The sequence below is a fragment of the Physella acuta genome, unplaced genomic scaffold (genome assembly GCF_028476545.2).
Source record: "Physella acuta isolate Inbredline_101_S28 unplaced genomic scaffold, ASM2847654v3 ptg001306l, whole genome shotgun sequence".
In the NCBI taxonomy this organism is placed as follows: domain Eukaryota; kingdom Metazoa; phylum Mollusca; class Gastropoda; family Physidae; genus Physella; species Physella acuta.
The window spans coordinates 171,909-199,359 of NW_026732821.1; the positions used below are offsets into that span (position 1 = coordinate 171,909).

General features: G+C 34.6%; 1 protein-coding gene across 3 annotated transcripts; it reads left to right on the forward strand.

The window, feature by feature from the left end:
• Positions 1–3,466: 3,466 nt before the first annotated feature.
• LOC131958253 (WD repeat-containing protein on Y chromosome) lies at positions 3,467–27,451 on the forward strand. Of its 3 annotated transcripts, XM_059323173.1 has the most exons (25): positions 3,467–3,983; positions 4,652–4,675; positions 14,588–14,728; positions 14,899–15,192; positions 15,409–15,500; positions 15,638–15,730; positions 15,864–15,956; positions 16,370–16,490; positions 16,727–16,796; positions 16,984–17,184; positions 17,716–17,758; positions 17,966–18,071; positions 18,247–18,398; positions 18,860–18,962; positions 19,175–19,281; positions 19,390–19,487; positions 19,891–19,945; positions 20,214–20,325; positions 21,216–21,378; positions 21,995–22,146; positions 22,636–22,780; positions 22,970–23,098; positions 23,527–23,696; positions 25,230–25,348; positions 26,090–27,451. In XM_059323173.1, the coding sequence occupies exons 1-25, from the start codon at positions 3,600–3,602 to the stop codon at positions 26,268–26,270; spliced, it is 3,348 nt and encodes a 1,115-aa protein (XP_059179156.1). In that variant the 5' UTR covers positions 3,467–3,599; the 3' UTR covers positions 26,271–27,451. The 3 variants fall into 3 exon arrangements, with proteins under 3 accessions (XP_059179156.1, XP_059179157.1, XP_059179155.1); XM_059323174.1 differs by lacking the exon at positions 4,652–4,675; XM_059323172.1 differs by lacking the exons at positions 3,467–3,983; positions 4,652–4,675 and adding an exon at positions 9,615–10,475.

The window sequence follows — 27,451 nt, forward strand, 5'->3', positions numbered from 1 at the left end:
TTTTTGTTACCGGTCACCGGGGGCCAACTAAAGTCTGTAAAGAGCGACGTAACAAACAAAAAAGACATAATTTACAATGACGACATGGTTCTACAATGTCCAATCCAAGTTTTCTAAATTTAGTATTTTTGTATTTATTGAAACTCTTAATGGACTAGCCTAGTCCTCCGAGTCCATGGACAACACACCACTGTTTTTCTTTACTGTGTGGTGGTATAAAGCAATGCTTCTTCCAGACTTTTTTCTCCGGGGGGGGGGGAGCACTTGATTTTTTCGGGGGGCGGGGCGGACAACATTTTCCGGGGGAGGGCGGACACTGGTAAAAGTATATGTTTTCTATATAAATTCCATTACTTTCAGGGGGGGGGGGGGGCTCCGCAACCCCGAAGAGATCCGCCTGGAAGAAACTCTGGTATAAAGTTCTTAAACACTGAAAAATTGTAGGCCTACATTATGTCTTTAATAAATCATTGAACTTAAAGGTGGGAAGTCAAAATGAAGTAAAGAACTTCGTCCAAAACAAATATGGAATTAGTTTTTAAGCGCATAATGTTACCAAAAAAAGCTATAATCTTCGAATCCTTCAGTCACTCCCAAAAAAAAAAAAACAACATCAAATAAGGTTCTGTGTACGTAATGTCTTCGTCAGCATACCCCTTCCTCCATGCCAATGCTATATTTATGTCTGCGATTCACATCGATGATTGCCGCCCGCACATAAAACTTCGGCGTCTCTTCTATGTGCAAAATTAATGTCTTGAAATTCTTCATTCAACATTTGTCCATTCGGCTTTCAAAGACCTCTTTCATAACCACGCTCCGTGTTTAAAAATTCAAACGTTGCTGCATAACGAAACAAACCAACTGGTAGATAACAATAGACTCATTGTGGTCGGCTATAGTGAGGTTGAACGCTTTATTGGTGCCGGGGGAAAATTAATTACGCCTTGTTGGCTATAATGGTACTTAAGATAAAATGTAATCAAGATCTTGCGCTGAAGGCATTTGACACAGCGGTTCTAAGAAAAGGAAAACAGTTGCCCCTTGGGTAAATATAGTTTAGACAACATGTGCCTATACAACATTATGTACAGGGTTCCGACCCGATAACCCTTCATCTTCGTCAAAATTATACTGTTGTTCAGATAGGCTTAATGCCATATCTATAATATTGTTAATAACTGTACTTCAATACTAAACATGACCCTGTCCTATGAGGATTAATAAGTAATAGATATTGACGACTATGTTGGTAGTCTATAGATAATCGATTAGAAATATGTACGCTTATTGTACGTATTTTCTATTGTTTATGCTGAATAAAGATGTGGATTTTTTTTCCCGTTTAAATTAAAAAAGCGAGACACGATTTGTTGGATTCGATCATCCATATCATTTCAGGCTAATCGATGTTGTGTCCAAGAATACGGAGACCATTCATAAATAAAAACTACTCAAAGTAAAACAAAACTAAAACATTTTAAACTGTAGGGGGGGGGAGGCTGTGTAGTTATAGTTTAAAAAATTAAATTAATTGATTCACGAACATCGATACTATATGAAGACATAGTCAATGTGATGCATCAATCAAGATGTAGGCCAATGGGGTAGAGATTAGTGCGGTTGTGGACACACGGGAGCGGGTCTTGTTTTACGTACTTGACTTTACAGTGAGCACTCGTCATCGATTGTTAGACTACTTGCGTTTACAATATTGTGCTAAAACAGTACTGGATGATTTGGTTGAAAAAATTATGGTGAGTCTTCATAATAGAAACCTCGGGCAGATGAGGCTCGTTAGCTGAGAACAGCCACTCTTCCAGGAGAGACAACTCCAAAATCAAACAACTGCTGCCTTGTAGTTTGTTCTTGGTTGGACAAAGGCTATGAAAGCAAATCCAAAAAGAAAAGCAGGCTGAAATCGGAATCAATGGCCTCAATGGCGCATAACCAGTTGACACGTATACTTAATTGTGATGGAGCCGTGGTTGAGTCGGCAAAAAGCACATGGTTGATAAATTCGAGTTCAAACCCTCTGGCAGATAAGGCTCGACCCCTTCCAACACTGAAAATTACGAACGAATAAGAAGAAGAAGCACATTCTACCTAATCTAAATATCTAGCTCACTATCCCTACCCATCTCAATATCCCTAACTCTAACCCTATTCCCGATTCTAACTTTAATCCTATCCTTAATTGAAATCTGTGTAATATCCTATTGCGGCTAAATGGGGGCGGGGGGGGGGGGGGGGATTAAATGTACAGGGTTTAATTGACAAAGAGAGGTTACATTATAATATGGTGTTTGACGATCTGGGGGTGGTGGAGGGGGATTCTGGTCTTATGTAGTATGTAGTTGTAGGCTTAGGCTTATGTGTACATTTGCGCAATCAAAGCTGTTGTTTTTGTTTAATAATCAGAGCACAAAATAAAAGGATTACATTTGAGCGATAATGTAAGATTACTGCTATAGTAGCAGTTGCAGATTTTACACCGCATTTACACTTGCGACAAGCATACTATAAATGACTAGAAAAAAACACCTTGCAGCAAGTTAGTTGACATGTTCCGCGGGGAAAATGTTTTCATATAACATAGGGGGTCATCCATAAATGACGTCACGCTTTTTTGGACGATTTGTACCTCCCCCTCCCCTCTGTCAGGCCTCGTCACAAAAAGCCAGATCCCCCCTCCCGAAAATGACGTCACATCTCAGCCTACAAAATTGCAGTTCAATTTTTTCTTAAAATAAGATATCTTTCCAAAATCTTGTCTGAACTCTTTCAACATAGAGTATTTTAATCAATTCCCATTACAATTTATTAAAACTTAAAACAGTTTTCTAAAACGCGAAATAACGGCTAAAATTCCTTTTCTAACATTGCTTTTTTATATATGCAAAAGTGTGATGTCACACCATCTGAACACCCTCCCCCCTCATCACACACCGTCACAAAATTACGGACTCCCCCTACGAGTGACGTCATTTATGGACGACCCTATGGGATTACTTTTTAACCCGATTCAGACAAATCCCGACCAACACCATTATAGGAAAGGCCTACTTAGAATTAGTATCACAACTAATCATATGGTTACACTGTTACACAAACTATCCTAGCATCACTCTAGTTTTTTCTTCTGTAAATGACGTCGAAAAGTGAGGAAAGTGGTGGTTTGACTAAAATAGCGTTAACGTTTATTCAGGTCAACTACCCCCCCCCCCCCCCCTCCCGTAACCTTATTTTTTTTTTAAATACTGCAATAAAGCTGTTTCCAGTCGAAAGAAAACTACCCTTCCCCCCCCCCCCCCCCCATAATTTTTTTTTGACACCGGTAGTTCCAGTCCGAATAGTTTGAGAAGCACTGTGGCTGTGATTTACCGCTGTCCCCGTGTTCTCAACAACACGCAACGGCGACGGAAGTTGACATTTGGTTGCTGTGTGCTGCTAGTCCGAATAAAAATAGTATGGCGGTGTAGTGTGTTGTGTTCAGTTTTCCTTTGTTTTACGCATTTTTATTAATATGTAACCTTTCGTTTACTTGTTTTAGAACTAAATAAGATAAGTAATACGTTTTATTTAAAGTTCAACAAAAAATGCCGTCAGGTCGTAATATAACACCCTTTTCTGCCTTACCGCCTATACAAACTGTTAAGAAAAAAATTCGACCTAGTTCGGCTGCAGCGAATTTACAAACACACCCCAGCTACACTACAGGTTTATACGATAATGTCCTCCGGCCAACGACTGCATCTACTGGCGGTTTTAATTCATTGGGTCCACGGCCCCATACGCAGGCTGGAGGCCCCAGGAGTCATTGGCAGACCAAGACTGATGTTAAGAATGATGATGCTAAAAAGGAAAATGTGAAACACCCCCGCCGACTCACACTTGGAACGTTGGAAGGTATCGCTGACAGCGACAATGCCATACGCACAGGTTACTCTCAGCTTAGTGTAGCATATCAACTCAAGAGCAAGGTAAGAAATGAAATTGTAAAAAAAAAAAAAGTAGGCCTACGTTTTATTTTTTCTTATGAGTGGGAGTGAACGAAACTAACAAAAAAAAAACACTGTTTGAAAAACTTATTTCATACTTGAAGTTTTAAGTAAAAGACAAACACTCGATTTGATCAACACATTTCATTACATTGATTCATGTGTTCTCAGTTTTGTTTTAAATTTTAATAAAGTAGATCTAGTCTAAGAGAGGTGAAATGCTTACTTTTAGACTACTTTAGACTTTAGTTTAGAGTAGAGTTTAGCCTTTAGACTACTTTAGAGTTTACACTACACTTTACACATTTACATTGATTTTGTTTACACAATAAGAAAGAATAAAACCGTTTCAATGTTGGTTAAAATGTTATTTTTAATTTTAAAAATAGCTACAGTAAAATCAGCTTATTATTGACAGTTTAATAATTATTTTTAACTTGCCCTAAAGGCCTAAACCGACTCGTCTGTGCTGGCACACCAGTGACCTCATTTCTCAGTTGTGTTGTGGCAACGGGCCGCTAATATGAGCTTCCGCTACTAAAAATAAACATAACACGTGGTATATGTATATATTTTTTTAATAAAAAAAATTAACGTAATAATACACTAAATAAAGAAACTATTGAGTTTTACCTCTTCGTATTTCTCAGCTTGTTACGGGAGATTGGTCAGAGGTTTGATTTATTTGTATATCCTCAACCATTTTATGTATAGCTTGAACCACTTGTATTAAACGTAAGTCCTTAGCTTAATGTTTACCCAATGGTAAAAGCTTACAACATTGTTATGCCATGTGAAGTGCCCTATATATTATGTCATGTGTTGCAACCAGAGTTTCTTTCACGCATCTCTTCGGGAGGGGGCACCGCTCCCCCCCCCCCCCCCCACACACACACACACACCCACCCCCTCCAGCGAAATATATTTTATATAGAAATATATACTTTTACCAGTGTACGTCTTCCCCCCCCCCCCTCCCCCCATCTGAAGAAAAAGTAGTCGGAAAGAAACAATGTTTGCAACATCCTACAATGATGCTTTAAATTATTTAAAACTTTGTATGCATTATATGACAAATACATATATCATTATCTACTGCTTTGTACATTATTTTTATTTTGCCCATATTCTATGTTATAGATTATAACTCATACAAAAAACTAACCTTGATTCTTAAACCTAAAATACTTATTTCTAGACAAAGCAGAGTATAAACGCGGCATATTATGGATTTTTAAATTACGTCGATGTCCCATTCGCTTAGTGCTAAATAACCATAAATGTAGTAGCCCTTCACGATATGATAATCGCTGTAAGAGTTACAATTTACTTTTATATACATATAGGCCTACAATAATATAAATGTAGCGGGATCCTAAGCTGTTTAGTATGTGTGTTAACTTAATTATTCATACAATCATTTTGTTTCCAACGCGCAATATTTGCTTTATCCTCTAGCATTGTTCTATAGCAGTCTACAACTGCACGGGACTTGTAAATCGATAATGTCTTTAATCATTAATTAATGAAAAGCTTTTAGACCACACATAATACAAGGCATGGTCGTCACTAAAGCACTTCGATACGCCGAAAATAGATCAAGATTTCTTGTTTGTTTAATTAATTGCCTTCGACTAGCTCATACATGCGCTTTCAATCTGTAACCGGCGCTAGCGTGTTGGCTATTCACTCATCGGTATAGACCATGGGTCTCCAAACTTTTCAGTCCGAGGGCCGCATTAACTATCAAATTTCAGTTCGGGGGCCAGTTTCTTCCAGGCAATTCTTTGATTTTTCTGGGCAAAGTTCCTCAGCTATCACCAACAAACGTTTTTTCCGTGGACAAAAAGATCTCCGCGGGCCGGATGAGAGGACGTCGCGGGCCGCATCCGGCCCGCGGGCCGTAGTTTGGAGACCCCTGGAGTATAGACACTTGGACTTAATAGGGGGCGTAGTAAAACAATCAGTAAGGTTATTTTAGATGTAGGTTACATTTTAAGAAAGAGTTCGCATTGTTCTAATTAAACACTTTTCTTTTTTAAAAATCGATTCGGGCGTTGTTGAGGGGTGTGGGGAAATTGCGAGACGCGAAAAGCGAAATGGCGAGGCGGGAAAATGCGAGAAGGTAATGCGAGACATACCTGCGGAATTAAGGGTAAATAGCGAGACACTTTTTGCGAAAAAAGTTTTTTCCTTTTTTTTCCATCTTTATTTATTCCAATTATTTTTTAAAATATTTTAAAAATAAACAAGTATTTAACCATACCCTTTAACACGAGTGTTGTATGTTGTTATTTTTTATCTAGATACTAAGAAGATAAATAGATCTATATCTAGATCTATCTATTTAAAAATCCTAACATCGTTGCTGTGCTACTGTCATCGCCCGCTCTTGTTAGCGAGAGGAAAATCCTGTCTCAGTCGGCATTAATTTAAAAATCTAGCCCGCTCATGTTTATACAAACGTGAGCTGTGTCATTGTGAATTGGTATAATCTTGTCAGCAGGAGAGATATTTTGCAACATCTATTTATGGATTTTTGTACTTGCAGAAAGTGTAAAAGTATAAACAATTCTAAAAAGTGCAATTAATTTTTTTATTAAGTTATTTTAATTACAAACAAAATTTACAAACAAAATCTTCTGAAACAGTCCTCAAACACACCTCGTGACACCATCTTTCACACATAGTACACCCAACCCAGTTCATTAGACTCCCATTTATACATTTTTCTTTTGCTACTTCTTCTATTCCACATTCACAACATTTCACATTCTCATCACAGTTGACCTCGTTCATCCCACAAACAACACTGGCACCCATGTTCTCATCATCATCATCATCCGCACGCTCAACATCTGTTTTCCGTTTTTTATAATTTGTATTTTTTATCACTTCTGTAATTTTGGCAATGTCTTGCTCATTGTTGTCACCAGCAGTTGAGTTTTTTTAAAACATCGATATTTTCCCAAAATCTTATCTAATTTCGGTCAAAATAGAGTATTTTAATCAATTCCTATTACAATGTATTAAAACAGTTTTCTAAAACGCGAAAAAAAACGTCTAAAATTCTTTTTCTAACATTGCTTTTTTATAGTGTGACTTCAAATCTACCCCCCCCCCCCCCTCCTCCCCCTCATCACACATCGTCATAAAATTACATCCCCCCTACGAGTGTGACGTCACTTATGGAAGACTCCCAAATAACACCACCACCAAAACCAAAAAATTCAGATAAGTTCAACTTGGTTTTAAAAATATTTGAAGTAGGCCCATAGCTTACGATATAGCACGAGCAACTGATAATATCGGTGACGTCACTTTATTTTGTTGTATCCAAATTATGTAGGCATTTCCTTGTGCTAAGATTTATATGGTAAAAAAAGCTAGAAAAAAATCGTAGGCGGCGGCTATAATACAAAATTTCTATGCAACAAAAGAAAATATGTTTGCGGCGGCAGCGGATCCGGGCACGGCGATCTTCAAAGACGGTAAATCAGGCGGCCTCGGTGTTCCACACAAAAGACAGAAGTTGATCTATCGTCGGCGGTATTTCCGTCGGTTTCGAACAAGGTGGTATTCTAAGTCGACATAAAAGATGGGGGGAGTTGACAAATCATCAGTATGTCTAGCGACGGAAAAATCGGAAGTTTTAACAATGTAAACGAAACGTCTTTGAATTCTGGACCAAATACCACTGAAAATCGGGTGCGGTAAATTTTTCGCAGAAATCTTCGCATTTCAACACCACCCAGCGTAAGTATCGGCTTGTGGTAAAATGCGAGACAAAAAAGTCACGTGACCGACCGTTTTCGCGCCCTTCTCGCATTTTCCCGCCTCGCCATTTCGCTTTTCGCGTCTCGCAATTTCCCCACACCCGTTGTTGAGAGAAATATTCAATTTTTTTTTAAAAACAAATAGCAACTTCCGACCCAGGCGTAGAACTGTCACAACAAATTCTTTTATGAACCAATATATCAATTACCAGAGCAGATGTTGATGAAGCATGTCAAACTCTCACACGAAACACAATTTTCGCACCGTCAACATACATAACGTTTTAAATCTGCATAAATTTAATTTAAAAACACAGTATATTCTAAGTCACATCCTATGAATTAAAGTGCCAATATGTGAAAAAAAAAAAGACCAAAAAAACCACAAATTTTTCTTATAAAAAAGACCTCATGCGCGGAGTACCGAATTCCAACGTCCACACATTTGTTACGTCACATCCGGCCCGCCTACATTGGAACAACTAAACTACTTGAAAGCATTCAAATATTTTTACCAACCGGGGCGCATTCAAATATTATACTAACCGGGTGAATCGTTTCCTCAACAGCATAACATTTTCAAACAATGGCACTCGTGTTAAATATGTATACCTCGTATTGTTTCACATGTAACACCTCACTGAAGCAAGGATATTGTCAAAGCAACGTCTGTTTAGCCGTAAGCTTCTTGAATGGACATTTGTAGCTATAGGGATGTAGACTATAGGCCGCATGCGAGGGAAACCCGTCTGTATTGTTTTCCTTAGGAACCATTAAAAATTCATGTTGCACATCCTCCGAGCATCCTTTACCGCAACTCCTGATTATACACAAATCGGATTTAAACGAAAGTTTTGAGCACTGATCATACCCAGCGTTTCTTTCAGGCATCTCTTCAGGGGAGGGGCACCGCCTCACTCCCACCGAAGCATGTCTACCCCCCCCCCCCCCCCCAACAAAATAGAATTGATATTTAAACTATATATATATTTACCAGTATTCGCCACTACTCCCCCCCCCCCAAAAAAAAAGTTGTAGCCCCCCCCCCCCCACCACCGCAACCGGAGGAAAAAGTCTGAAAGAAACCCTGATCATAACTGTTTCAACTTTCAACTATATGGAGGCAGACACTGGAAACGTTATCGGTAACTAATAGATGGCTTGTCATTAAGCGAGACACATTGTTTTATAGTACAATACTTTTTAAAGAGTTCCCTGAAGTACCTTTCTATTGATCATTCACTATAGATCATCCACTGGGGTTTGATAGTTTAGATCTTCACACTGGGAGGAGCGAAAGGAAGTTTCTGTCGTTGCTTTGAACACCTAGCCTAATCATAGAAACTGGCGAAAATTTGGGATATAATTTCCGCTGTTTCCAGACTTTTGTTGAATCTACGTGATAACTTTCCTTGTTTAAATTCAAATTAACATCTTTACATTTGTGAGATTTAGGGATATCGTGTAGGCTTAAATTTTAATTTTCATTTTTAGAAATATTTCACGGACTACTACGAGACAATTTAATGTTGCTTCATGATATTGTTCATGAATTTTGTTTATAAAAAAAATTAATGTGCAGGTTATTTTAATAAGGACAAGAACTGTACTTTAATAACTAATATTTTGTTGTATGTCGTCCAGAAAAAAAAAATTCTCATCTCACTAAAGGCGATTTTCTATCCTCTTGATTCATACGCAAATTAAAAAATAAAATAGTTTTAAAGTATTTTCAGCTCTTAAATCCTTTTTAATTCCTACAAAATTAAAGGAAACTAAATTATGAAAATGATGCAAGTAAATTGTTCAAGTTCCAAAATGTATATCATTGAAACATTCTAAAATAAACATCTTTTATAACAGTCGTAAAGAATTCAGACGAAACTGTGTTTCATTTAAAGCTTATGTTATTTCACTACTATACAAGACAAATATATCGACATACTACGGCTGAATAATTGATTTTTTATTACAAATCATGGATGAATTTTCTGATGTGGATATAGTTTGGAACATAGACGTCATCGATGACTCCTTAGTTGGTCGTCTAGCTGACAAAGATGATCCGAAGGAGGATATCGACCAACAACACGAACACCTACGGTTCGAAAGATCAATTTCAGAAGCGGAAATCCTACGCAAGGAACAAACCAACTCAAGAAACAGTAAAAAGAAAAAGAAGAACAAAGGAGTCGAGAAGGATATGACGAACAGCATGAAGTTTCAAAACAATCCTGTGTTGTTCCCAGAAATCGAATTGGCCAATTCTAAAATGGTGCAGTGTGGAGTGAGTGGTTTCACTGATGGGTACTGGGTGAACTCCAGTCAAAACACAAACATAGACACTGGAATCACCGATTCTGTTATAGATTTTGAAGCCATAAATTTGAATCTAAATTCTACAGATGAGCATGTTTCTAAGAAGGACGCCCACAAATCGGATATTTCCGAGAAAGAGAAACACAACACGGAAAAAGCCGAAGAGAAGAAAAAATCGAGACGTAAATCACGCAGCAAATCGGATGAAGACGGGAAAAGGCGCAGAAGAAGAAGTAAAAGTAAACGTAACGGAAGTAAAAGTCCGCCCGTACCGAGGAGGATAGCCTGCCACTGCAAACACGAGTTTCCGGTCAGGATCGAATACAAAAACCAGTCAACTTTGACCGACGATTACGGAGAGCAGCAGAGAAAGGGATGGGTATGGCATTCCTTTTACATCTGTTTGATCACCAGCACAGATCACGGTAACATTCGTTGTAGATACTCACTATCTTACTGTAGATACTCACTATCTTACTGCAGATACTCACTATCTTACAGTAGATACTCACTTTATTACAGCTCACCTTTCTATTCAGCATTAAACCCGGTGTAAAGAAACGACTACCGTAATCGATACTGTCAAACGGCATCATCGTTAACGATACCTTACCCAAACCGCCCGTGAACCGCCTAATCTGAAAGTTAGCTTTTTAAAAATTAAGGGTTTAGAGGTCCATTCCTTAATGACGTCACGCTTTTTAAAAAAAAAAAACTCCCACGTTGTCAGAAAAAGCCAGACCATTCACCTCCTCCCTCCCCCCCCCCCCCAATAACGTCCCGCCTCAGCCTACAATCCCCCTCAACATTTCAGTTTATTTTTTTAAACATCAATTTTTTTCTAAAATCTTGACTGAGCTCGTCGTCATAGAGTATTTTAAGAAATTACTATAAGTTTTTAAAACAATTTGCTAAAACGAGAGATTACGGCTAAAATTTCTAACACTTTCTGACCCCCCTCCCCAGAGGCGTAGCGACCCTTCCCGGCGCCCGGGGACAAACTTTTCGATTAGCACCCCCCCTCAAGATTTCGATTTGCACCCCCCCCCCCCCAAACTTTTGATTTGCACCCCCCCCCCTCAAACTTTCGATTTGCACCCCCCCTCAACCTTTCAATTTATTTTTCCAACCCATTTTGGCGCCCCCTATGGTCGGCTCCCGAGGACATGTCCCCCCCCCCCCGCCCCGCCCCCTCGCTAGCCTACGCTACTGCCCCCCCCCCCCTCCCATGGCAAATCGTCACAAAATTACGGACCCCTTACGAGTGTAAGTTCATTTATGGATGACCCCTTTAGGGGGATTTCCAAAATAAAGAACGTAATGTTTGTGATCTCAAGAACACAGGGTTAATAACATCCGACTCAAAGTAATTGGCTTGATTTAATTAGCTTGTACTGATTTTTATTCGATTGTGTATAGCCTACCTGAACCTTTCTTGTCTTCGGACGACATTGTGTATTAATATAGGACTTTTCTATCCCATCATTCCAAATAATGCAACTGTAAATGTATGTAATGCTCTACTACATGGTAGATCCTTTGGGGGGTCGTCTGTAAATGACGTCACGCTATTTTAACAGATGTCCTCAAACCACTGCTGACGTCATATATGGACGACCACCTCCACCTCACTTCATTAGTCACCGTGCTCCTTCATTAGCACTATGGTGCCTTCATTCGTTTTAAAGAGCGCCTTACACTAGGGAAACGGAGGTTTACTTTAGTCGCTGAATGTAACAAACCAGGGGTGGCGTCCCGGCGGTTGTGTAACCGGTGGCTCCCAATAGCGTCCGCGACACCCTGATGGCTGATCTTGCGGCACCCTATCATGACTAAGTTAAAAGTTAAAACGAATACTAAGAAGACTTGTAGACCAAATAAATATATTATAATCTCCGTTGTTTTGTTTTTAGAAATAATTTTTTTAAAAGTGATTTTAAATACGTTCTTACTACTAAAGAGTTCGAATTCCTAGATAAACGCCGATTGACTGTTGGTTAATCCAGTGGCGTCACAAGGTCGGGTGTCACCCGGTGCGGTAATTGAGAATGTCACCCCAACCCATCCAACAATTTTAGCATTTTCCGTTTCGTATCACCCCACTCACCTACTATTCTCTTATTTCAACTGGATAAAACTGTTTTTCGACAGTAAATTTTTACAATTTTTCGTCGTGGTGTCACTCCTTAAATGGTGTCACCTAATGCGTACCACACCCCGCCCCGCCTTTGTGGCGTTACTGGGTTTATTTATTTACATCAAATGTCACCATATCCTCTCGAAGCTGAGTCAAGTAACCAGCACAGTAGATTTCAAGACGCCATAACTTTCTGTATGGTGTATCAAAAGAAATTATTTTACTTTTATGGTACTGTTTATGTTGTCTCACAATTTCGACTTCAATTTTAAGCATGTTTAAGGGGTCACCCATTTACGACATCCGCACGGAAAGGGGGGGGGGGGCGACTTTTAGCTCTCATAGGCCTGTGACAACAACAAAAAAATTAATCTGAAATGTTTATGTGCTTGCGTCATAAATGGATGAGCCCTTAAATAAAATAAAACATACCTACAAAATGTAGGCTAAACAAAACGAACAATGAACTCTGTCTGTTGTATCTCTGAACTTATCCATTCCGACTTTTGCATTGCTTGTTTTATTTATTACCTATAGCTGGCTTAAATAAAAGCCAAAAATTGTGTTCAGTAAAAGTAAACAGATCTTGCTGTTTCAACGAAATCATGACTTAGTAAGCTTAGTTTTAATTAATCCTATTATTAAATTGTACGTGTATCCATACCAGGGACAAGCAACATGCGGCTCCGTGGCTTTTGAAACGAATAACTGCGACTCTTTCTATTGGTTATATCAACTAAGAAAATGCAGCTAACATTTATTTTGACACCGTGTCTTAAAATACTTAAATAATAAACATAAAGCGCCAGGACCAGAGTATAATGTTCAGTGAGGCTCAAAACCTACATTTTCTAGATAAAAAAATAGAAAAATGGCTTCTAACCAAAACAAAAGTTTCCTACACCTGATCTAGTGTATGATTATTCTCAATTTTTATTTTAAACCAAGGGAGGCTATTCGTTTCTTTTTTTTTCTACTCCGATATCAGACGCTCCTTTCCCGTCAATGTATTTGATACTTCAGTATCAATATCAAATCAATAAACACACTCTTTTAGGTAGCCATCATGTATCTTTACAATCTGGAGCAAAAATATTTTTAGATAGCTGTTACTGAGAGTTCCTAGGTGTAGGCTATAATTTATGTTCACATAGGATTATCTGCAATTTCAATATTTTAACAGTAAAAAGATACAAATAGATTGTGCTTTAGAGAAATGTATAAATTTCGAAACAAGATGTCTTTTGTAAGTACACTTTATTAATATATTTTCTATAAAAAATCGATATGAGCACAGTTCATTTCTTTTGATTGCTAAAGGGTTTGGTAATGATCAATAAATTTCAGTCAAAGGGGAGGTAATTGCATACATGAAAGCCACAAAGCGCAACTGCTAGATTAGAAAAACAACATTTTTAAATTGTTAAAAATGCATAGGCCATAAAGATAAATGAAGATGATAAAATAAAATTTCAATTAGCAGCGGGAATAAATAATTAGGGGGTAAAAATAACGTATAGAGGAAACCTGCTTTGGAAGGAACTCTTTTTTTTTTAAATTACGTTTTTTTTTTGTAGTTTGCCGCGCGTTATTTTTAGATTCTACTTCTATCGTTCGTGTGCAACATTCAAGTTGGTCCAGTTGGCCTATTTGTCGTTTGTTTTGAAAAAAACGGATTTTTCTATCATGGTCTTTATTTATTACCTGTTGAAACGCCTATTATCCAAATTATAAACTGTACCATTGTGTTGCATAGCTTTGCCCCCTTGTTTTTAACCACTGTAATAATAGTACGCAAAATTTGATGGATCGTCTTTCACAGCTTGTAAGTTATAAGTTATCCCCCATGCTTCAACTTTTTATTAGTAGATCTATATTATATAATTTTGTAAGCTTTTATTTATTCACAATGTGGTTATCATGGTCCAAATTGCAATGGAAGTCTTAATTTTTAAGCATAGCATTCCCTTTGTTTATTAGACATTGGTAGGTAAATATATAATCTCACATTTTATCTAGATCTAGTGTTTAAAATATACACTATATAAAATATGTTAAATATGTATGTATTTATTTATTTATATTTTTAATTAGAAACTTTCAACTATAAAATAAATTAAGTTTAACTGTTTAACTAATAAAACAAATAATTATGAAATGTTATGAATCCAGAAACAGATTTAATCTCATAAAACTAATCATTTATCATTTATTCACGTCATTTAATGAAATAAATTACATTCAATAGTAACTGCTAGTCTTTGCATTTCATTGCCTACCCAATTTAACTGCTAATTTTTAAAATAAAAATAAAAATCTTTGCATTTCTCTATCCTTCATGTAACATTCAAAAGATTGAGGAGAAAATAAACATTGACACATTAGAGGAACTTAAAAAGGCATTTGCATCTGCTGATGTTAATAGAACTGGAAGTCTTGAGCTTGAGGAGTTTAAGAAACTACTTAAAGACCAACTTCACTTGGGACCAAGCAAGGTATTCTTCTTTGTGAAAAACAATTAATCATGGTACAGGTGGCTATTGCTTTGGTGTCTGTAGCCTACATATAGGCCCTAAACTTCCATTTCCCATTTAACATAATAAAATGAAAAAAGTCTTTAAATTTCCAATAGCAGTTTGTAAATTTATCTTATATTTTTATCCAGGATGCACAGATAGACTCTTTATTTATGAAAATAGACTGGTCTTCTGAAGGAACTATCACCTGGGATGAATTCTGCACCTACATGCAGCTTGAATATGCAGAGAAAGAAGATTCATATCTCCGAGCAAAAGAGGTGGCGTTCCTCCTGCCTGCTAAGGTGGAGAGCATCCCACACAGGGATCCAATTTTACGCATTACAGATACCTCTGATGGGACTTTCATAGCCTGTAGCCAAGAGGGCACTGTGACATTTTGGTCACATAATACAGAGCTTAAAAGAACAAGAAGTGTTGTGGTAAGAAACTAGACAGAACTACATAAGAAACTAGACAGATCCACAAACAAAACTAGACAGATCCACATTAAAAAAAAAGAAACTGCCATCAGGATTTTTAGAAATATAAAATTGGTCTGCAATTAATATGCATTTTCATCAAGTGCTTTCTGTTTACTGTGTTAAAAACATCAGAGTAAATCTATATCAATGATTTTGTTGTTTTATTTTCTTTAGAATCAAGAGATCATGAGTAACAGAACCAAATCAAAATGGATTACTGACTTCTGCTTGATGCCACACTTCAATAAATTGATTGTTGGAACTGGGTAAACATTAAAATCTTTTTGTTTAAGCAGTGAAATAAATATCTACAAAACATTAACTTAGTTTAACATTGCGTTTAACCATTGCATTATTTAACACTGAAATTGTGTGGAATATTTTCCTATTTTCTCTTTAACAGAGACAGAGAAATACAATTTTTTGAGTTGTCATCTTTTGATCCCTACTGCCAAATAATTGGTTTGGAAACTGTACCTCTAAAACTAGATTATAGGTTTGTATTATTTTTTTATACAAGTAATTTACTTATTATTTTTTACAATTTAAATGATATTTACTCATACCTCAAAATCTCTTCCAACTTTTTAACCACACTATCATAAATATTTGTTTTACTTTCTTCACAGTTCCACTGGGCATGATGAATGTATAATCCTGTTTGGTGACAACATGGGCTGTGTCAATATTTTTGTTATAAAATCAGCTGGGGAATGTCTAAGGTAGCTTGTTCAATGTTGCTTCATGTTTTATAGGTTATTCATTTGGATTAATGACAAAGTATCCAATGAAAAACTTCAGTGGTATTCATAGAAGAAATAAAAGTGAAAAAATTTTCTTACTGGTTTTAATATTTCCTTTATTAAAAATATTGTATCTATTATGTTAATGTAAAAATAGTTACTCTACTAATTACCAAAGCACCACATTTTAAGGCTTTAAAAGATGTTTTTATTAATGCTTAGTAAATCAGCCTTAAATTTGCAGGGTTTTTTAAATTTATAAGTATTGCCAATTATTTTTTTAAAATAGTTTATTGCTTAAAAACAATTTAGATTTTTTTTAACGTATTAAATTTGTTGAAACATGATATCAACACATTTTAGTCATAAAATTTGTTTTAAAATTATTCCAGGACATGGACAAAGATGACTAAACCAGATGGCTTTATTGCCACAATTTTATTGGATGCTGTTGTCAATGGTAACAATGTAAACTTCATTAGATGGCAAGTCCATGATGATTGGGTTGGGCAGGTCAGAATACTAATTATCAGAAACTAACTGAAAACTACATCAAACATTAAAGAATTTTAAAAATAAAAAATAAATTGAATAATTATTTATTCTATAGAAGCCTAGCGTATTTTAAATTATGACCCTAATATTTAAAATTTAAAAACAAAATTGTCTATGCTAAATATATTTAAAGTGAAAGATGTTTATTTTATGTAGACAATGCAAAAAGTTTATTTTATATTTTTTTTATCCAGCTAAAATATTATCATGAAATAGGACAAGTCATATCCTGCTGCAATAATTCAAACACAGCTCTGGTTATTGGTTAGTATTGTGAAAATATACATTGTTTGAAAAAAAATTGAGCCCAGTGTTCTAAAAAACCATCATTACTACAGTGATCTCTTTATCTCATGAAAATTAAGTCCATTTATGTTCAGCAGCAAATGTAGCCTACTTAATGTAAAATGCTGCAATCTTTTATAAAAGAAATAAAAACATGACCTTGCAGGTTCAACAATTGGCAGCACACATGTAGAGCAACAGCTAAAAGAGATAAAAGATTTGACCACAACACAGGAAAAAAGTAAACAAAAATACTCCTACAACATACCCAAAAGGAGACTTGATGCAGACGAGGCTGTCTTCAAGGTTTACAAAGGGGTGAAAGTGTTTGATTTCTCAAAAGAAAAGAATATCATTGTCACTGGAGGTAACAACTATTGAGTTGTCTAACCTGATTTTTTTTATTAATTATTGATTATTATTTGTTTTATTCATTAGTATAATTAAAAGTTGTCTTGCAGCAGTAATACAATTGAGTATCAATACAGCTTTGATTTTGATTATTTTACTAGTAATTTTCATGAGCTATTACTCTATATTATAATGACAATTTCCACAGTAGCTCTTTAAGTACACAGTGGGTTGATTTTAAATGTAACTTATTTATTTCTGTGAGAATTTAGGCAATGTTTAAATAAGTGGATGTTCTGTACCCCACCAGTTTCATATGTGCATTCATTGAATCCTCTTATTAATAGTTCTCTCATTTGTACTGACAAAATCTGATAGTGAATCATTTGAGTTGGGTGTCTGACCTCAAACGAACCTCTGAAACTGACTTAGCGAATCCCTGGGGTTCGAACAAACCCAGGTTAAGAACCACTGGTGTAAATAGTGGGTTTTTTTTTCTAAACAATTCACTCATTTTGCTAACATTATCAAAATTTGATTTCTTTAGGCATGGACAGAATTATAAGACTATGGAACCCATATGTGTGTCTGTAAGTCTCAACTTTCTTTTTTAATTAATTTAAATATTTCAAATATACTTGCTTTTTTTTTTTTAAGAGGAAACATATTACTCATATTTTATCCAAATTAAATAAAAATGAGTTTTATCAACAGGTAAACTGCTGCTGTTATTGATTGTTTAATCAAACAGTTTTTTTTTATTGTATCATTATCACTTATTTCTTTCATTTCTTTAGGAAACCTACTGCTATGTTAAGAGGTCATGCTGCTCCTATATTTTATTTGTTTATTGCTGAGGAAGATAACAGAATCTTCAGTATATCTACCGACAGATGCATTAAGGTCAGCTTTAGAATCGGCATAATGTTTTTTACTCTAGACATATATAGACATTTAATTATTTTTACATTATTTTTAAGTGGAATTATTAGTTGTGTGTTTGAGAGCTTTATATAACCTCCAATGTAAAGTGTAATGAAGCATAAATTAGTTAACTAAGACAACTTTTTGACGTCAGGTTTGGGATATACAAGACCACACATGCTTGCTGACCATTCGACCAAAGAGTCACAAAATTCGAGGTGATCTCCAAGCCATCCACTATTCCTGTGTGTCCAGATCTCTGGCAGTAGCCACAGACCAGATGGCCATACTAAACCTGAGACACAAGTAAATTAAAAGATATCCTTAACTCACTAGTTACTTTATGTACAAAAATAGTTACCCTTTTGACGATCCATTGGGCAGATAATGAAGATTTAATCTGTTTTTTGTGACCTTAGCATATGCAGGGATAGTGTGGTCAGTACCATACTCAGCCACTTTCACTAACTTGATCCAGGTACCCATTAGAGCTGGGTGAGCTCAGTGAAGTCCAATGGGCTCAAGTCCGGTATCCAAACACGAGATTTTTGGGTTAGCTGTGGTGTTCTTTATTATCCCACCCCACCATCCCATTTGTGGTTTAGCAGCAGTGTGCTCTGCCATCAGACCACACTGTTCCTACTAGTTCCTTTAAGTAAATCAAATGTGTCAACAAATTTTAAGTTTTCTCATACATTAGACACCAAACAGATAACTAACATGACTTATTCATTTAAAGACTTAAAACTGTATTTATCTGCTTGCAGATCAACACTGAATGCTGATATGATAGTAACTCATAAAGATCCGGTGACTTGCTGCAAATACAATCCAGAGTTTAAACAAATTGTGACCTGTTGCAGTGGCTCAGTGTGTTTTTTTTATCTTTTTGTTTTGTTTCACTCTCATACTATTATTCATATTTTTTAATGAATTATTAGGAAATCAATATGATTTTATGTAGAGGCATTTTTATTTTTTTTAATTATTAAAGAGACAAAAAAAAGATTTTTCACTATGGAAATATTATGTATTCCAAATAAAAACACAAAAGTAAAGTGACTGAATTATTTTTCTGACAGATAATCAAACTGTGGGATTTTGAAACCGGCTCACCTATCTTTGAGTATGGAGAAGCCCACGGAGAAGATGCTATCACTTGTATGACCTTTGACAATACCAGAAGAAGGTGTGAAATTTTTATTGTGTCAATCACTAATTACTTCTTATTACTTTGATTCCCATAATGCATGACAGTTGAATTTAAAAATTACTTTTCACCTGTTTTGTCAACTAGGCTTGTAACAGGAGGGAGAGATGGTATGCTCAGAATTTGGAATTATAATAACGGACATTGCCTTAGAGTGCTGAAAAAGAAACCTAAGAAAAATGCAGGTACAGAAATATTACTTTGTAATGTAATTCTACTTTTTTTTTTTAAAATGACCTTTAAATGTTATAATAATTTTTCTAAATTATGTAGTAGAACCGCTGCTAAGTTTTAGAAAATCTTAGATTTTTATCTAATTTTATCTATTATTATATTATTTATTAAATAATCAAAATTAAATTATAACTTTTGTCCATTTTTGTTTTGCTTTTTTCATTATCAGAATTTTTGTTCGGTTATTACAAGTCATTTTATGTGTATTACTTCCCTTGACTAAAAAAAAAAAACTTCTATTTATTTAATCTTCATTACATGTTGATAAACATGCACATTTCATAATATTTCTCTATTCATTTTTAAATACATTATCAATTTTAGCTATCTGTGTTTAAATCTTTTTTTTTTCAGAAATGCACAGTGATGAGATATGTGATGTAACTTATATTGAAATGAACAAAAACAGGTACCTCTTTTTAAATGCATACTATAAGAGTAAAAAAAACTAAAATTAAACAAAACCATGCTTAGACAAATGTACCTTTTTAAAATATTTATGTATGAGAATACATACAATAAAATAATATAAATACAATTAATTCCTTTAATTAATAATAATATATGCTTAAAATTGTCAAGTTATTTTCTAATGACTGACAACTAAAGCTTCTAAAGGACTACAATTATTCAGTACATTTCTTATTGTCAAGTTTGTATTTAAATATTCTTATCAGATATGTTATAGCTGTTGGCTGGGATAAAAGGGTCAACATTTACTATGATTCCTACAATGATAACAATATTCATCACACCCAGCACCCAACACCCTACTGGCATGATGACCTGGTGAGTATTGTCTTTAAATTCAGTCTCATACAACCAAAATAATAAAAAGTTTTCCTACCTTATGCTTATGGAGTGGCCTTGCCTAAGCTGTAGAACGCTAGGCTGCAAACCCAAAAGTCTCAAGTTTGAATTCAGGTCGAGATCAGTAGAACATACCTGAGCTCAGATGGGAACTTAACTCACGTTAAGGAAAGTAAAGGCGGCTGGGGGCAAAGTGCTTACCACACCTTTCTTTATATGCAGAGATCAAGAAACATGTGAACTTTACTTCATCTGCCCAATGGATCGCTAGGTCTAAAGAGGATTTTTTACTACCTTGTGCTTAGGTTGTTTTTCCTGTTCACATTTTAAAATTTTAACCCTTGCATCCCTGAATGCATACTCATTCATTTCCTATGAATGTGTACTCATTCATACCCCATGCCCAGTCATGTGAATTTCCATCACACAGGGTTACTATTTACAAACACAAAATAAAGTGATTTTGTTGACATGGCAAAGTAATCTTTAGGCAGGAGGGAACTGACATACATTAATATATGGGGCTGAGAATTTTGTGAGTCCAAAGTAGGTCACCCTTAAGGGTTAACTTGACAGAGTTACATGCCTTTGTGTATCCTGCTTGTTTCACCAGTAAATTTTTAAATCCCAAACTTTATACATTATAAAAATGCAGTTTAAGCAGTGCATATTAGGCAATTTAATTTTGTAAAACTATAAATATTTATGTTAAATTTTTAACATAATGTGAATTATTTAATTGACAGAGAATATAAATATGATTGTTATTAGGAAAATAGTATTATTCATGCAACAGAAATTATGAAAAAGGTGTATTAAACTGTTAAAACTCTACTACTACATCTAATGTTTTTCCATCCATGCACCAGAGAAATGGCCATAAGGAAGATATACTCTCAGTGGCTCAGTGTTTACCCAATCTCCTAGCAACAGGGAGCTATGATGGAGAGGTCATTGTCTGGAACATGGTGTCTGGCCATATATTTTGTCACCTGAATCCACCCCCACCACCTGGTTATCAGGACCAACACTGTACGTTGTTTACAGAGACTAAATTTACAACTTTTATGTATTCATTTCAATGAATAATATCATTTACAAATTTTATTTATTAATTTCATTGACTAAATTTACAAGTTTTATGTATTAAATATAAATAATACAGTAACTAAATTTACAAGTTTAATGTATAAACACTGACGAAAATTTTAAAACATTTATGTTTTAATTTTAATGACTATATTTACACATTTTATTTATTAAACACAATGACTAAGAATCAGCTTTTGAAAGATGTTATACATCTAATTGTTCTGACAACAAATGCAAAATCTAACATCACATGATAATTTAGCAGATACTATTTATTAAAAGATGTAATTTTTATCAGTATCTCCATATCTTAACCTAAGTTAACCTTTATAGACATGTTAATCTTTAAAGAAGAAAAGAGAATATGCTATTTCTTTGCCCATAGTTTAATGTAGCCCGTATAATTCAGAAATTGCTTCCAAAATACATTCATTACGTTTCTACAGTCAATAAATTTAAATAAAACAAAATTAGAAAATGTGCTATTTTCTGTGTATTTACCAACAACTAGTGACGATATTTGTTATTATAACTGCATGTTGTGGTTTTGTTGCAGTGGATGGAGACCTGAGTATATCAAAGCTGATGTTCCTTCAGACCAGAGCCTACAAGAAGGACGCTGGAGCGTTGGTGGTGAGTGGACCACGTGCTCATATTCATGTGTGGAATGTGTTTCAAGGAGGCACATTGATGGCACAGTTTGAAGGGGTAAGTCAGAACTATATCTCTAGAAAAACATAACAATCAGCTTTAGTTTATTTCAGCAGCTTTTAACAAACTGCAGATGCGAGCATGAGCTTTCAAGTAAAAAAATTTGATCTATAATAAATTTATATGATAATATATAGTAGGTTGATGATAGTCCTGTGTTAAATTTAAACTATGCCATTGTAGGTTGAAGTCCTAACAAATTATTTTTATTAAAAAAACAATGAACAAAAATATCAATTGCCTTTGAATCTTTCCAAATTAAATTTTTACAATCAGAACTTCCAATAAAATATTTAAATGCATTTCAATATGATACAATCAATGCCTAACTTTTTTTTTCATTAAAAAAATAAAAATCCAGAAACTGATAGCTCATATGCCTACCCTTAATTTTAGCAGTCTAATTTTTAAGTCTTTTGACATTTCTTGATATATAAAATGTTTTAAATAAAAAGTTTATAAAGTTTATTTATAATTTTTCTGTAGTCGCACATCAAGGGTGGGATGGTATCCCAGCTGTTGAGTAACAGCAACAACACATTACTCTACTCCAGTGATACCTTTGGTTTCATTTACGTGTGGAATTTCGCGGACTACTGCCTGACACGCCCAGCATCTGAACCACCTGAAAGTAGGCTAAAATCTTTATTGACACCTAAGCATTACTTAAATAAACATCCTAAATGTTATTTATTTTTTTTATTAACACTTGATTTAAAATAAGTGTTATACTTTAAATTAATATTTGCAAATTTCTTTTAAACTTGTTTACCTTCAACTTTTCATAATTTGCAGTTTTTCTATTACATTTTTGTCTTAGTTTTATTCAAATGGCGTGGTCATGTTGAAAGCGTTGCCTGTATGGACTTGGTAGAGTCTAGCAACATTCTCATCACAGCTTCCAGTGACTGCACTGTCAGGTTATGGACTACTGAAGGACATTATGTTGGTAATGCTGTTTCACTTGCAAGTCAAATCTACATAAACCTGATAGAGGTTGTAATTATATTTGTATAACTTTACAGGAAAATAAAAAATAATATTAATAACAAAAAGTATAAACTTCTAAAATTCAAAGGTAATAATGTAAAATTATAAACCTTTTAGCAAATGTAACTGTATCATAGATTTGTATTTCTGCACATAAACATCAATAAAAAATATATTAATATTAATAACAAAAAAATAAAAATATTTAAGTTACTATTCTACAATTGGTAGCCTTTACATCAGAAATTTAATGGAATTATTTTATCTGTAAATTTGAACAAATAACCATAGTAAAAATAATTGTATCAACAGTTTATAGACATTTAAATTTTAGTGTTTATCAAAGTAAATATTAAAAAACCGTCTTTCTAAACAATATTTTTAAAGGTACCCTTGGACAGCCAGAGCAGTGGGATCTTCATAACCCAGCCACATTCCAGCATCCAATGGTGCCATATGATGTGCTAGTGGATCCACTGAGCCTTCCTTCTCATCCAATTCTGCTAGAGAAGCAGTCAACCCACGACATCATCCACCAGGGGGAAGATGAAGACAAGGTATTTGTGGAACTTTGTTACATTTCAGTTTTATAGTATAGTGTACATACACGAGTCCACCCAGTTTTGTTACATTTTATAGTAGTTTACATAAGTAGTCTGAAGTTACATTTCAGTTTTATAGTTCAGTGTACATACATAATCGTACGTTACATTACAGTTTTATAGTTCAGTGTACATACGTAGTCTGAGGTTACATTACAGTTTTACAGTTCAGTGTACATACATAGTCTGAGGTTACATTTCAGGTTTACAGTACAGTGTACATACCTATTACAGTTTTATAGTTCAGTGTACATACCTATTACAGTTTTATAGTTCAGTGTACATACCTATTACAGTTTTATAGTTCAGTGTACATACATAGTCGAGGTTACATTACAGTTTTATAGTTCAGTGTACATACCTATTACAGTTTTATAGTTCAGTGTACATACATAATCGTACGTTACATTACATTTTATAGTTCAGTGTACATACGTAGTCTGAGGTTACATTACAGTTTTACAGTTCAGTGTACATACATAGTCTGAGGTTACATTTCAGGTTTACAGTACAGTGTACATACCTATTACAGTTTTATAGTTCAGTGTACATACGTAGTCTGAGGTTACATTACAGTTTTACAGTTCAGTGTACATACATAGTCTGAGGTTACATTTCAGGTTTACAGTACAGTGTACATACCTATTACAGTTTTATAGTTCAGTGTACATACGTAGTCTGAGGTTACATTACAGTTTTACAGTTCAGTGTACATACATAGTCTGAGGTTACATTTCAGGTTTACAGTACAGTGTACATACCTATTACAGTTTTATAGTTCAGTGTACATACGTAGTCTGAGGTTACATTACAGTTTTATAGTACAGTGTACATACATAGTCTGAGGTTTCATTTCAGTTTTATAGTACAGTGTACATACACGAGTACACCCAGTTTTGTTACATCTCATAGTAGTGTAGATAAGTAGTCTGAGGTTACATTTCAGTTTTATAGTATAGTATACATACACGAATCCACCCAGTTTAGTAACATTTCAGTTTAATAGTAGTGTACATTACATTTGTTACATTACAGTTTTTTTATAGTAGTGTACATACCTAGTCTGATGGCGAGTCTACCTAACCAATGTTAGGGAAATTAAAAGTGGCTGTGCATAGTGCTGACCATGCCATCCCTTCATAGGCTGTGGTGAAGAAATAGGTGAATTCTGCTTCTTCTGCCCTATGGACCATCAAGGTTAAAATGGGGAACTTCACTTACAACTAATTTTATAATTCTTTGTTATTAAATGAAATATGTAAGATATCAAGAAAATATAAATAGTGCAAATTTTTTAACATTTTTTAGCCTCAACCTAAACTAACACAGAAAATTGATTCTTTGTATCAGTTTACTACAGAAACAACCCAATCAAATGACAGCTCAGTCATTGATCTTAAGCTCTCTAGCATTTAATTTTCTTGGTTCTGGCATTTTTGGAAAGATTTGTTTCATTATTCCAACCTGTTCTGATTTTATATTTTCCAGAATACCAGAAGTATTTCGCCACAGGTGCCCTTTTCTACCAAACAGACTTACGTAGTGGATGATGATATGATCAAAGCTATGCTGCTTGATAGACCCTTTGACAGAGGGACAGGAAAGAGGTAATTTGACTCCTCAAATAAATATAGTTATTTGGTGCTAAATATATTCTCTGAAATATTGATGTTGTTGATTTATACTTTACGTTAGGTTATGTGTCATCCATTTATGATATCAACACAGAAGGGGGGGGGGGGGGGTTTCAGTTCATGATATTCACATGCTTAGTGTTTATAGAAAACACGCATTCTTTTATCCTGCATACAAATTGTGTAAATTACAGCTCACTGGGTACCAGAATCACAGTATACATGTTCATGAAATCCCGTACCACTTTGTAATAGCCATGAAGGAAACAAAAATTTAGTTATGAATTCAGTATAGTCTCATGCATCAGTTTTGGGTTAATTTGGATATAGGAATCAGTTTAAAAATCTAGCTTGATTCTTTTAAAAGCATATAGTGCTTATTTCTGTCAACATATTCTTTTAAGGTTTGATAACTGGATTTCTCTAGTGAATAAATAACTATATAAATTATAATTGCAATATATACATACACAATATGTTTTATCAAATCTGTAAAATAAAAGTACTCAGAGTTTCTTCCAAGCATCTCTTGTGGGGGGGGGGGGGGGGGGGTCTGGAAAAAACACTGGAAGTAAGACATCCACGCTAGAAGGGAGGGTAGATATTTTCTGATTCAAATTTCTTTGTTCATCACATAAACAATTAACCCCTCATGTTCTGTAATTAATAGACTAAAAAAAAAATAACCATATCTGTTAACTAATCTATTCTAAGGCTACGTCAAGAGAAGCAAAAAAGGGTTAAAGAAGATACTGGTGGACCACACGTCTGGCAGATGGTGAACTACTACAAACTAGCTGACGTGCCACACGTGAAGGCACCAACACTAACAGTCAACAAAGACAACCCGTTTGATTTTTATGATAAAGACATCGTCCCGTTAAATCTTGCATAGAATAATGAGAGACATCAGACAGCAATGTGCTTTAGATACTTGAAGTAAAAAAGAAGCTAAATATAGTGTAAAGTAACTTTGTGGGCTTTAACTCGGATTATTGTTTCTTTATAAAATAAATAATTGTAAAATGTATCCTTTTTTTTTTAAAAAAAAAACGTTTTGCTTGTAATGAATTCTCCCTAGTTTGTGTTTTGTTTACCATATTTTTAATCCTCATACACTTATCAAATGTCCTGAGTTGTATTTACATAAACTTTTATATTAAAACAAATGTTAAAAACAAAGTATATACAGGTAGTTACAAACACTGTTACAGTTAAAAATATTTTTGTAATTAAAAAAATCAAGTTGCTCAAGTTTACGTTACAATACATTACCATATGTTACACTACAGTACCATACTTTATACCACAGTACCATACGTGTATAAGATAACATTAATGTTACACTTAAATGTTTATCTTTACCCTGTATTTGAATGTGAAATTAAGATAAGCCCAGACACATGTATGGCTATGATAATACATTTTACGTTACACTTAATGTTTGCCTTTACTCTGTTATGTATGTAGGCTATGTATGTGAAATTAAGATAAGCACAAACACTTTGTGTAAACATATATGGCAATGATGATATATTTTACATTACACTTAATATTTGCTTTTACTCTGTTTATCATGTATGTATGTGAGATTTTTAAGAAGTATTACACTTTCTGTAAACATGGTTATGATAATCATTTTAAAAAACTATTTGCTTGATTTAGTAAATTGTGTGGATTTTACAATGGTTTGCCATCTGCTTAACCTGTTATACTTAACACACACATGAATATGTTTGCCTTTAAATCAAATCACCTAATATTAACTACCACTAGAGTCGTTATTTTTTTGTAATAATACTGCTGACAAAACGGATATATTTTTAAATGAGAGACAGTAGTTACTACACTCATCTGTATTATTTAATGTTTATTTCTTTGAGGTCTTTATTTGTTTTGTCATAATTGTCTGGAAACATTTAACTTTTTTATCATGACTTACAAGAAAAGCATTGTTATTCTTTGAGCTAGATTTTTGGCTAGATACTGATATTTATTTACCCAGCAGTGAGTTCTGTCTGCATGTTTTAAACTGTGATATTTGTTATATAACACTGCGACATTAAATGGTTTATT